The 12,409-nt window shown below is 37.4% G+C and overlaps 1 protein-coding gene across 1 annotated transcript in view; it reads left to right on the forward strand.

Moving 5' to 3' along the window:
* Positions 1-12,409, forward strand: part of PRKCI (protein kinase C iota) — a 67,238-nt gene that overhangs the window by 49,087 nt on the left and 5,742 nt on the right. Inside the window, exons 11-17 of the mRNA XM_082742130.1 lie at positions 1,224-1,310; positions 3,146-3,281; positions 6,329-6,416; positions 7,626-7,751; positions 8,310-8,389; positions 10,722-10,811; positions 11,191-11,306. Coding sequence (XP_082598256.1) covers positions 1,224-1,310; positions 3,146-3,281; positions 6,329-6,416; positions 7,626-7,751; positions 8,310-8,389; positions 10,722-10,811; positions 11,191-11,306 — 723 coding nt within the window. The remainder of the gene's footprint in view (positions 1-1,223; positions 1,311-3,145; positions 3,282-6,328; positions 6,417-7,625; positions 7,752-8,309; positions 8,390-10,721; positions 10,812-11,190; positions 11,307-12,409) is intronic.

Consider the following 12,409-nt stretch of genomic DNA (forward strand, 5'->3'; position numbering starts at 1 on the left):
GTAAGTTTAAAAGCTAATGGGATGATTACTGGGCTTTACACAATGAGAACTGCTTTCTGCTGTAAGCCGGAAGTGGAAGACATGGAGATGGAAGCAATAGTACTATGCTTAAAATTTCCTACTACTCAGAGTCTAATTAATCAGTGATACCATTTTAACACTGGATCAGCATTTAGCATTAGGAAATTACCTGCTTTAGGCAAAAAAAAGAAAAAAAAAAAAAAAAAAGAGGCCAGATCATAAATATCTTTAAGAGTCTAGTTTTAGTTCTTAAAGCTTCCTAGAATTTAGCTAGAGGGAGAAATCCCAACTTCTTTACCTTAAGTAACAGATGAAAATGACTTACCTTGCAAATGCTGAACTTGGGGTGAGAGTGAAAAGCTCTGGATTTTAGTGGTACTATTTTCAAATAGAAGAAAGAGTTTACACAACTGTGCTGGTTTGTTTTCTTGTATCTTCTGTGATTAAACAGCTTTCCACTCCAACTACCCTTTGTTTCCACCAAATTCCTGGAGTTTTTGTTAAGGGTAAATCTGTAGAATGCTCTCTGTGTTGTAACTGGTCTTTGTAGTGTTTAAGATGCAAAATGGCACTGCCTTATTTTGAATCTTGGTTTCATGTGCTCTCTGCTGTTGTTTATTTATTTTTTTAAGCCTGCTGACATGTAAAGTTCCTAGATTTAAGCCCTGCTGATTATTTCTTATTATTTCTTTTCTTTTCTTCTTCTTTTAAAACAAAAAAAATACTTTTGGGGCTCCTGGGTGGCTCAGTCGGTTAAGTGTCTGCCTTCAGCTCGGGTCATGGTCCAAGAGCCCTGGGATCGACCCTAACATTGGGCCCCCTGCTCAGCGGAGAGTCTGCTTCTCCTTCTCCCTCTGCCGGCTGCTCTGCCTACTTCTGCTCTCTCTCTGTCAAAGAAATAAATAAAGAATCTTAAAAAGAAATACTTTTTTTCTCTCCAAGTTTTTATTTAAATTCCAGTTAGTTAACATACAGTGTAATATTAGTTTCAGGTGTAAGGTGTACAGTATAGTTTAGTAATACTTTCATACAACACCTGTTGCTCCTTGAGAGTACCCTCCTTAATCCCCACCACCTCTGCCCACCTCCCCTCTAGTAGTCATCAGTTTGTTCTCTAGAGTTAAGAGTCCGTTTCTTGGTTTGCCTCTCTTGCCCCTGCCTCATGTTCATTTGTTCTGCCTCTTATCTCTTCTCTGTTTTAGATTGTTCTTTGTCATAGAATATGTAAATGGAGGAGATCTAATGTTTCATATGCAGCGACAAAGAAAACTTCCTGAAGAACATGCCAGGTAGATGTGTACTGTTTGTGTTAGATTTTTGCTGGAGGTAGGGCTGGTGGGAGGGGGTGTTGTGGGAAGGGAATGCTGTAGGACTTTTTATGTGTCTCTGGTTGAAAAGAGTAGATAAATCATGTATTTTGATGCTATTTAGTTTTTGTAAGTCATGTAGGGGCTAAGCTACAAGTTAGTTTACATTATAATATATAAATTACATGTAATGTTATATACATATTAATATAAGCAGTTGAAAAGTATAAACAGTGTTAAAGGGGGAGCCTTTAGTTTTCTAAACCCAGTTATTTTAAAATACTTTGTCTATTCAATATCCACAATTGAAACAATTGATGAATTTATAAACACTTACTCATCTAAGGTTTGCAGTGCTCTCTGACAGTTTTTTATTGATTATTATTTGTATATACTTGAGAGTAATAAAATAATTTCTTTTAAGCTATTATGTAATTCTGAATTATAATTTCTGAATTGTTCTGCCTTTGGCTTTTTTTTTTCCTCTAATCACATACCTATTGATAAATAAAAGATCATTAAATATTATTTATTTATTTAATGTCTTTAATTTGATATTATTATATAAGATTGTAAATTGCTTATATGTTGGAGGAATTAGGTGGGGAAGGATCATGGCCTTGGATAAGTTTAATTCATCTGTGCCATGTTTTGTTTTGTACTCAGAATTAGGAATAATTCACACCCTTTAGTGGTCCATAAAAGTAAGGCCAAAATGAAGCATATGAGTATGTATATGCATGTGATGAAGGTTAAAGATTTTATTTTTATAAATACTTGTTCAGTGAAAATCTTGTTAGGACATTGATTATTTCTTACCAAAAGGAGATAATATCCTTCAATTTTGTAAGAAGGTAGAAATTATACTAATCTAATCTTGGGCCAAACTGTGTTTGGGTTTGTTAATTTCCTGTATGTTCGTTTCCTGTATTTAGTCTTTATTAAATGATCACCCTTCATAGCAGAGCCACAAATGATATTTCTGATTGTGACCATAGCTTGAATTTGTTCCTTGTTTGTTCTGTTGGACTTGGGAGAAGTAGTTTTTACTGTATCAAGTACCAGTTCTGGTTTTATTTCATCCTTTTCTGGGAACCAAATTACAAAATAAAATCTCAGGTTCTCTCTGCATAGAATTAAGTAGCTGAGAAGGTATGGGTTAGACACCTCCAAACATGATCATGGTAACATTCACCAAAGTAGCCGTAAACCAACTTGGGTGTTTCGTTTTCATTATTCAGGTCAAAAGTTCTGGTTATCTACCAGTGGGTTAGTGGCAGATCTAAAAAGCTCTTTAACATTAAATGGTATGGTTGTAGAAGAATTTATTTTAATTCCCTCTCTAGAATTTTGGTATGGATTTTGAGTAGTTTGAGTAGGACTTTTAGCATTTTTTCTATTCTAGACCAATCAGTGATTCTTAGCATTTGGGGAGATCATTCTTAGAGAAGTGGTGAAAGCTGTGGAAATCCTATAGAAGATGTACAAGTACACATATACATACAGCTGTGCTCTGGTTGTAGCAGTGTGGACTGCCCAAAGTCCAGCCAAGGACCCAGATTAAGAGCTCCTGTCGAGACTAGCAAATTAAAAATTTTATGACTTTAATGTAGGCTGGAACTTTTATAATTGTGTTTTGGGCTCAGATATTTTAAAGTAGTACTTCAATTTGTGTTTTGGTATTATTTCTAAAAAACATTAGGAGAAAAATATCTTTTAACACGATTTTGGTGTTTTCATTTGCAGATGGGAGTAGGACTTCTAGAAACTTAAAACAATTTAAAAATTTGAATCAAATGAGTTATTTTTCATTTTAGATTTTACTCTGCAGAAATCAGTCTAGCATTAAATTATCTTCATGAACGAGGGATAATTTATAGAGATTTGAAATTGGACAATGTATTGCTGGACTCAGAAGGACACATTAAACTCACTGACTACGGCATGTGTAAGGTGAGGGAAATTTCTAGTTAATCAGAAGGTCTCAGCAGCTCACAAAATTCTTTTGGTAAAATAACAATATTTAAAGTTGAGGAAATGACTGCTACTTTGGGGTGCTTTTTGGGATTTTAGCACAAGGATATATATATACATATTTTCTAACCATTTACAAAATTCTGTATTTTCTGTGAGTGTATATGTGCTATAATAAGAGTTAATTTCCTTTTATTGTCTGTAAGCTTTTTATCTTGAATGTTGTGATACTACAGAAGAAAATTTGAAAATAAAAATTGTCTGCAATCCCATGACTTTAACGTAACTACTTACATGTCACCCTCCAGTTTTTGCTATTTAATTGTAACTTTTGATGATGCATTAAGGATTTTATCAGGAAATCTGTCATTTTTTTTTATATTTAAAGTTTAAATATCTGACATGAAATATGGTAGAACAAAATAAGAATTTCAGTTACTCTCAGGACATGTCCTTTATTTCTTGGTACTTTATTCTTTCTGTAACAGTGTTTCATTTAAGGGTCCAGTGTTTTTCCACAAAATTTGTAGGGAGCTACTCTCCTTGTTAAAAGTAGCTGGGACAGAATTATCCTCACACAGTAATATGGCAACAAGCATGTAAATGTGTGAATTACATTCCCCCATTCACCGGAGGGAAGTGCCTTCAGAGCTTGGAGGTTATTTAAATGTTAACATTAAGACTCTCTAATAGTATTGAAGATTTGACCTTATTATCTGTTCAGCAACATGAGAAAAGAAAATCTTTACCTAAAGTACTTTTGCTTTTAGGTACAAAACTCAGGCATTTATCTTTTCTTATATTCAATTTCTGTTTCCTTAAATTATTCTATCACACAAATCTTTAGTCATAAACATATAGAGATTTAGTAGGCAAACCCCTATGTACCCATCACTGAGATTTGTGATACCTTTTTCATCTCTCACTTTTTTTTTTAAAGATTTGGTTGATTTATTAGAGAGAGAGAGAGCATGAGATGGGGGGTGGGTAGAGGGAGAAAGAGAAGCAGATCCTCTGCCGAGCTGGTAGCCCAACACAGTTCAATCCCAGGACTCTGGGATCATGACATAAGCTGAAGGCAGATGCTGAACCAATTGAGCCACCCAGACACCCCTCTCCATCACTTTTTCCCCAGAGGATTTTTTTCTTATTTCAAAAGAAAAATGACGAAAGTATAAAAGTCAACAACAAAACCATGAGGAATGCTAACCTTATTATAAAGTGTACATATTAAAACAATAATGAGACTTAATTTTTACATGCCAGATACTGGTTTTTAAAATTAAAATAGTCTACTTACAAGAGTTTAAAGTAATGGGTATTCTCCTGTATCATTGGTGAGTGTATGCATTGTTACGATCTTGTGGATAACAGTTGGTGGGGATATATCAGGATTCTTAAAGATGTACAGCCACACTCTTCTCTCTAGTACTTCTGCCTCTGTGATATTCTGAGTACATATTTTGGTCTATGAGGAAAAGTTTGTGACCCGGGTTTTTTTATTGTAGTTCGTGATAAATATTATAAATAATCTAAGTGGCCACTGGTAAGAACAATGATTAGGGAAACTATGGCATGACCACAGAACAGAGCATTGTGAAGTCAATAAAATGTTTACCAGAAGTTCATGACCATGTAAAATGTTTAGAATGTAACATTAATTAAAGTTCTAAAGTATAGCATTGTCTAATTCTATATGCTTTGTTCTCTTATGTGGCATTACACATTTATTTTGTTCACCTTTGTGTATTTTTTAAGTTATTATAATGGGTATGCATTACTTAAACAATGAAACTCACAAAAATGAATTGTCTTTCTCTTGCTTGCTTAATTGTATATTTAGTATTATTTAGATTGTGTTTATTTTTTTAAGATTTTATTTATTTAAGATTTTATTTATTTATTTGACAGAGATCACAAGTAGGCAGAGAGGCAGGCAGAGAGAGAGGAAGGAAAGCACGCTCCCCAATGAGTAGAGAGCCCTATGCAGGGCTCAATCCCAGGACTCTGGGATCATGACCTGAGCTGAAGGCAGCTGCTTAACCCACTGAGCCACCCAGGCGCCCCTAGCTTGTTTTTTAAACTATCTTTTTATTGTTGATTTCTTATTTAATTACTGTGGCCAGCAAATGGTCTAAATGATACAGGTTCTTTGAAAATATATTGAGGTTTCCTTTGTGACTTAGTATTTGATCAGTATCCCACATGTACTTAAAAAAGAATATATAGGGGCACCTGGGTGGCTCAATTGGTTAAGCAGCTGCCTTTGGCTCGGGTCATGATCCCAGGATCCTGGGATCAAGTCTTGCTTCAGGCTCCCTGCTCAGTGGAGAGCCTGCTTCTCCCTTTCCCTCTGCTGCTCTGCCTACTTGTGCTTGCTCTCTCTCTCTCTCTCTCTCTGTCAAATAAATAAATAAAATCTTCATTAAAAAAAAAAGGATATATAATCTCTTGTTTGTATGCAGGGCATCTCTGTTCTTCACACCCTCTCTCCTTCCCTCCTCCCTCTCTCCTCACACGCACATAGATTACACATATTCTATATTATATTTAGCTCTGGCTTTTATCTAAATATTCTTCTGCTTACTAGATTTTTTTTTGTCTGTATTATTTATCATTTTCTGATAAATATGTGTTAAAATCACCTATTATGATTGGAGATTATATTTCAGTTCAGCCCGATGTGAGGTCAGTCCCAGGACCCTGGGATCATGACCTGAGCCCAAGGCAGACGATTAATGACTGAGCCACCCAGGCGTCCCTCAAATGTAATTTTTATCTTAACTGAATTCTACCAACAGCTAATGAGGACAGGTTTTCTTTAAGCTATTTAATGGCAACCTGTGATTTTAATAATATGGACAACTGTGCTAGTGGTATTTTACTTAAGCTTTATATATTACCATAGATGCTGAGTTTATATGATGATGAAATAAAAGAGATGAATTTAGAAGATAATTTTCTGTCTTACTATATTATTTCTCTCTCTCTCTCTCTCTCTCTCTCTTTTTTTTTTTTAATAAAAGGAAGGATTACGGCCAGGAGATACAACCAGCACTTTTTGTGGTACTCCCAATTACATTGCTCCTGAAATTTTAAGAGGAGAAGATTATGGTAAGAAATAAATAGGTGGTATTTTAGCTGTGTGCTAGATGGGTGGTTAAATGTGGTACCAAATGCACTGTATTATATTATAGTATTTAAATCCTAATCTTATTAATATAAACTTTCTTGATTCCCTTAAAACCTACATGAAAACCCTAAACTATGAAATCAGAGACAGTGGGACCTTATCAGTATTTGAAGGTACAGATTTGAATAATATTTTATTAAGGGCAACACTAAAAGTATTAGGTACTAATATAAGCAGTTTATACATATTAATTAAGCCTATCAATAATCCTAGGAGGTAAGCACTGGTTAATTCCCATTTTTAGAGAAAGTTTAAATAACTTGTCCAAGGTCCTACAGCTAGAAAGTGGCAGAGTAGGGATTTAAATTTTAGCCATGTGACTCCAGAGTCACGAACCCCTAGAAGATTGTTTCTATTTCCTGGGGTGTTTCCTCCAGGAATCTGAAAAATGAGGGAAAGATTGACTGCTTGCTGGTCAGGAACCAGAGGATATATTTATCTTAAGCATACATTTGACTTCTTGGGTTCTGACCCTCTGATTTCAGCAGATGTAAAGGAGGATGGGTACTTCTGACAGCTGCTCATAATCTGATTCCAAGGTCCTTCAAGGATCTTTAATCAGCTAGCAAAAGATCAGGTTTCAGACCAACGAAAGTTATTCTCAAGTACAATTTAATTATATCCTCAAAAACAACGTGTTAGAAACAGATCATGAGTCTGAAATTACAGGCATACTTGAGAAAAGAAACTTCTGTTTCATTTCCAATATTTTATTTTTTAATTTGTTTTTAAAGATTTTATTTACTTATTTTAGGGAGAGTGATAGAGCGAGCCTATGCAGGTAGGGGGAGGGGCAGAGGCACAGGGAGAGGAAGAGGGAAAGAATCCCAAGCAGACTGCACTGAGCCGGTACCCGTGACCCTGAGATTGTGACCTGAGCTGAAACCAAGAGCCAGGTGCTTAAATGAATGAGTCACCCAGGGGTCCTTCCAATATTATATTTTTAAAGCTATCTTTTTGGTACCTCCCCTTTTTGAAAACTGAATTATTCCTATAATTGTCATTGCCTACCATGATAGTTACAATGCATTTAGAGTTTATTTTTTCATTATATAATAGAATGAATCTCAAGTTACTTTTGGGAATGCAGAAGAGATCATTTGTTACTTCAAAGAATTTCTTTTTTGAAGGTTTCAGTGTCGATTGGTGGGCCCTTGGAGTACTAATGTTTGAGATGATGGCAGGAAGATCTCCATTTGATATTGTTGGAAGCTCTGATAACCCTGATCAAAACACAGAGGATTATCTCTTCCAAGGTAATTTACAGTATTTTATAGAGATTCTCCGTGAATAACCTATTCTAGAGCATGAATGAGGATGGCTCACATTTTTACTTTGAGTAAGAAAGAGGAAAATAATTTGGACAGTGTACTTCTTAATATGTGAGTCTTCAATTTTTTTAAAAGATACATCTTCCTCCCTCTCTACCTTCAGTCCATTTGCCAACTACTCTCTCATACTCAAAAATAAAACAGAGTTTCTTTTAGATTGTGTATCATAGAGAGTAGAGGAAGGAATCCTGTGGCTAGAGAGGACAGTCTTTTCACATGCACCCTGAGGGTGAGTTCATAAGTCCAAGAACAATATGGAGATAAAGTAGGGTACCAAGAATGTAAGGGAATCAAAAGGTGAAAAAAACAGGCCTGCGATTGGAAATACAGAGACTCGAACTGGATACAAACAAGCAAATACTGAAGTAATATATGTCATGTCTTATTTTTTCCGCTAGAATGCCTTATGTTCTTGTAATAAAAATGTAAAGATTGAACCCATGTAAAAGTTAAATATATAATGCCGTAATTTTGTCTTTCTAGTTATTTTGGAAAAGCAAATACGCATACCGCGTTCTCTCTCTGTAAAAGCTGCAAGTGTCCTGAAGAGTTTTCTCAACAAGGTATAAATCGCATATAACAATCTTTAGTGGTTTATCGAAACTGTAAGTAGAGGGTCTTTAGTGGTAAACGAAACTGTAAGTAGAGGGTCAGGCAATGTAACATTCCAGAACATCGGAGTATGTGATTCAGTTAGGTCTGGAATTTGTCTCTTCACCAAAGAATAATTTGACAGCGTCAGATCGTGAGATGAGTTGTCCTTTCCATTTTGGCGATGTAATTCACCCCCAGCTATATATTACATATGGTGTTTTTAAGTAAATGATATATATCAGGTACACAATGAGAGAAAAATTATAGTTGTTGGGGATAGCCTCAGTGGTACTCCTAGCTCCAGTACTCAGTTTTCTTTGGGTTATTACTCACTTGGCAGCAGTATTCCCTACAGATGATCATGTCAAAAGCCCAAGATAAAATTCAGAAGAAATGAAGTGCTATCATTGGCCTTTAAAAGTCTGAAGATCATTCAATTATTTGTTGTTGTTGGTAGGTTAGAAGAGTTTTGGGATCTAAGATTATGATTCTGAACAGTTTTTACTCACAACACTTCTAACACCAAATGTGTAGGTTTTCCCCCACACCAACAACCAATTCTCCAGCTCTCCAGACATACTGGGTGTCCCACAATTCATTTTTTGGGGCACTAACTTCCCAGAGTTAACATCAGATTCCAGGGGTTTAAGGGCTCAGGCTCACAAGACTGTCTTCACTTCAGAGGCCAGTCACAAGTACTGAGCACCCACACTTCTGTGTGACTTGGCTGCAAAGTTGGGGGTTCCCACAACCCTCCCACGTCAGGTTTGAGAATTTGCTGGAATGGCTCACAGGACTCTGGGAAATAGTTTCCTTGCCATCACTAGTTTGTTATAAAGGATACAGTGCACAACCAGATGAAAAGATACACAAGGCAAGGTCCAGAAGGATCCTGAAAGCACGGGAGCTTCTGTCCCTGTGGAGTTGGGGTGCACCACCCTCACAGCACATGGGTGTTCACCAACCCAGGAGCTCAGGGGGTTCAGAGGGTTTTGTGGTGGTTCCATGACATTCAGCATGACTGATTAAATCACTGACCAGTGGTGATTAAACTCCATTTCCAGCCCCTCTGAAAAGGAGGCTGAAAGTTGCAACTCTAGTAATCACACGGTTGCTTCCTCTGGCAACCAGATCCCATCCTGAAGCTATGACAGGCCCACCAAGAGTCACCTTATTAGCATAAACTAAGGTATAATCAAAAGCGATTGTTATGAAAAATGACACTTCTGAGATTCAGGAAATTACAAGGGTTTTAGGAGCTCTGTCAGGGACCTGGGACAGGCCCTGGATATGCTGCTTACTGTATCACAGCAATCTTGGCAAATCGTAAATCTTACTTTAAATAAATTGTAGGTTAGAAGGTAGGTTGATGTGCATTTACCTTCTCAGGTACATGTAGATAAGATAATGACGAATTTAAATAAAATAAGAAATTGAGGCTTTTGAGTACTTTATTTGAAGAAAGATTTAAAATGGAAATCTAAGTGTCAACACACTGAAAAATGAAGGTGAGAGGTTTTAATATTCAAAACAAAATGTCTTTTATTGGAAAGGAGGATGGTAACATGGTCTCATTCACAGTCATGAATAAGCCATGACTTTTTATAAGTTGCAGTCCCTCCTCGGTCCAGTGAGTCACCTAATGGTTGTGTCACTATTGTACACAGATGTTGCCTTGTTGCTGTAATTGGGCATAGGGCTTTTATTTATTTATTTGTTTGTTTGTTTGTTTGTTTGTTTGACAGAGAGAGAGAAAGAGATCACAAGTAGGCAGAGAGGCAGGCAGAGAGAGAGAGGAGGAAGCAGGTTCCCCACTGAGCAGAGAGCCCGAAGCGGGGCTCGATCCCAGGAACCTAGGATCATGACCTGAGTTGAAGGCAGAGGCTTTAATCGACTGAGCCACCCAGGCACCCTGGGCATAGGGCTTTTACAATGAGCCAAGAACAGACTTGTGAAGTTTGGGGTTTGTATATTTTGACTAGCACTCTAACCTATGCCAAAGAAATATCAGGAAGCCACTCAAATGATTCTGATGCTCTTTCCTCCCTTTTTCTTCAGCAAGGAGTGGACCTATGTCCACTAGAATCACATGATAGCTGAAGAGAAAGCCACAAGGAAATCTTGTCACAAGCTTCAGATACTCATTTAAGTCTTGTATTATTTTACATAGAAATGAAAGGTAGACCATACTGATTTCAGAAATAGAAGTATCATATAATAGACATGAAACCCAGGTCACAAGATGATTTATTCTAAAGCATGATACCCACTCACTTCTTGAAACATTTCTTCCCACCATAGGACCCAAAGGAACGATTAGGTTGTCATCCACAAACGGGATTTGCTGATATTCAGGGACACCCATTTTTTCGAAATGTTGATTGGGATATGGTATGTAAATTTTCATTGTTTTCTATGTTAGGTTTCATTATTATCTTGGGCCAAATTTTATTATCTTGAAAGAATGCTGAAAAACAAATATATCACAGCTTCAGTAACTTAAAACCACTCTTTAAAGTGCTTTTTAAAAAGCTTTAAAACAGTAATAGCTTGGAATACTAATTTAATGGACCAGGTTCTTGTAATATTAGTAAGGCCCGCATCAGTGTTAAGTTTTGTAAATGATTTCCATCCTTGTGAATACTGTAGAGCCATTGCTATGAACACACTGGGATAGGACGAGGAGGCATCTGAGGGCAGAGGAGAAATGTAGAGGTGGAATTTTTCTGGGAACGTAGGCTTGAGCTGTCATCTAATATGTCTTTTCTAGATGGAGCAAAAGCAGGTGGTACCTCCCTTTAAACCAAATATTTCTGGGGAATTTGGTTTGGACAACTTCGATTCTCAGTTTACTAATGAACCTGTCCAGCTCACTCCAGATGATGAGTAAGTAATTCCATAGACTGAAATATTTCTAAAGTTCTTTGGAAGTTTCACTGTTAGTGGCTACACAGTGCTTCGTTATCAAATTATAGTATGATTTATTTAGCCATTCAGTTATGGGGTATTTGAATCTATGAGAGTCTTTTAAGTTACAACAGCCACCCTATTCTACTTTGCCTCCCATGCCTTATCTCAGATTTTCACAACAGCCTTGTAAATCGACTTGCTGTCCTCTTCGTCTTACAGATGAGGAAACTGAGGCTCAGAGAGGTGAAGCAGAGTTTCACAGTCACCAGGCAGTGGCGTCAGGACGCAAACCCACGTCTGCCCAAGGCCCATGCCCCTGCCGCTGCCCTGGGCTGCCCTGCTATGCCGATGGCCGTTTTTGTCTGAGTCCCTGTAGGTCACCTTAAGATAGATTCCAACAAAACGAATTAGGTCCAAGGGGATCACATGCTTCAGGCTCTTGATGTGTATTGCCAGATTGCTTTTTTTTAAAAGAGTGGTTTAGAATAATTTGGGGGTATTTGATCACTGACCTGTCATTACAGATTTGTTCTCTCATCTCGAGGAAGCCCTTCCTCCTCGGCAGTATTTTTACTCACATCTTCTAATTCCTCTCACATGCCTCATGCAGCTGTTCCAGACTGTCTCTACATTTTAGAAGCCTTCAGTCCTACCCCCATGTCCCCCACCACAGTGGATCAGCCTTGCCTTACCTTGACTGCAAGGACTGGGACCTCCTGCTTTGAGCTTGCTCCCTTTTCATCGCTCACCAGACCACGGCGAGGCTCACAATTGCTCTCTTACCTCCTTTTCCTTCTTCTGGGTGCTTGGATGTCCCTCGTTTGCAGGGGGTGCCCCATTTCCCTACGTCTGTTTCCTTAGCTTCTCTGCTAGGATTTCATTTTGTCAGTTATGTCTGTTCTTCTGCCTCCTTTAATTTCTCTTTCCGGCTGCTTTTCTGCTACTCACCAACATGCTCCAAAATCCAAGTTTTCCCCCTGAATCTTAGCACATCTTTGAACCGTCACATTTTCTTACTTCATTTTCTTCCCAAAATAATCAATAGATGTGGGGTGCCTGGGTGGCTCAGTGGGTTAAAG

The sequence above is a fragment of the Mustela nivalis genome (assembly GCF_964662115.1).
Source record: "Mustela nivalis genome assembly, chromosome: 1".
NCBI classification, from domain to species: Eukaryota; Metazoa; Chordata; class Mammalia; order Carnivora; family Mustelidae; genus Mustela; species Mustela nivalis.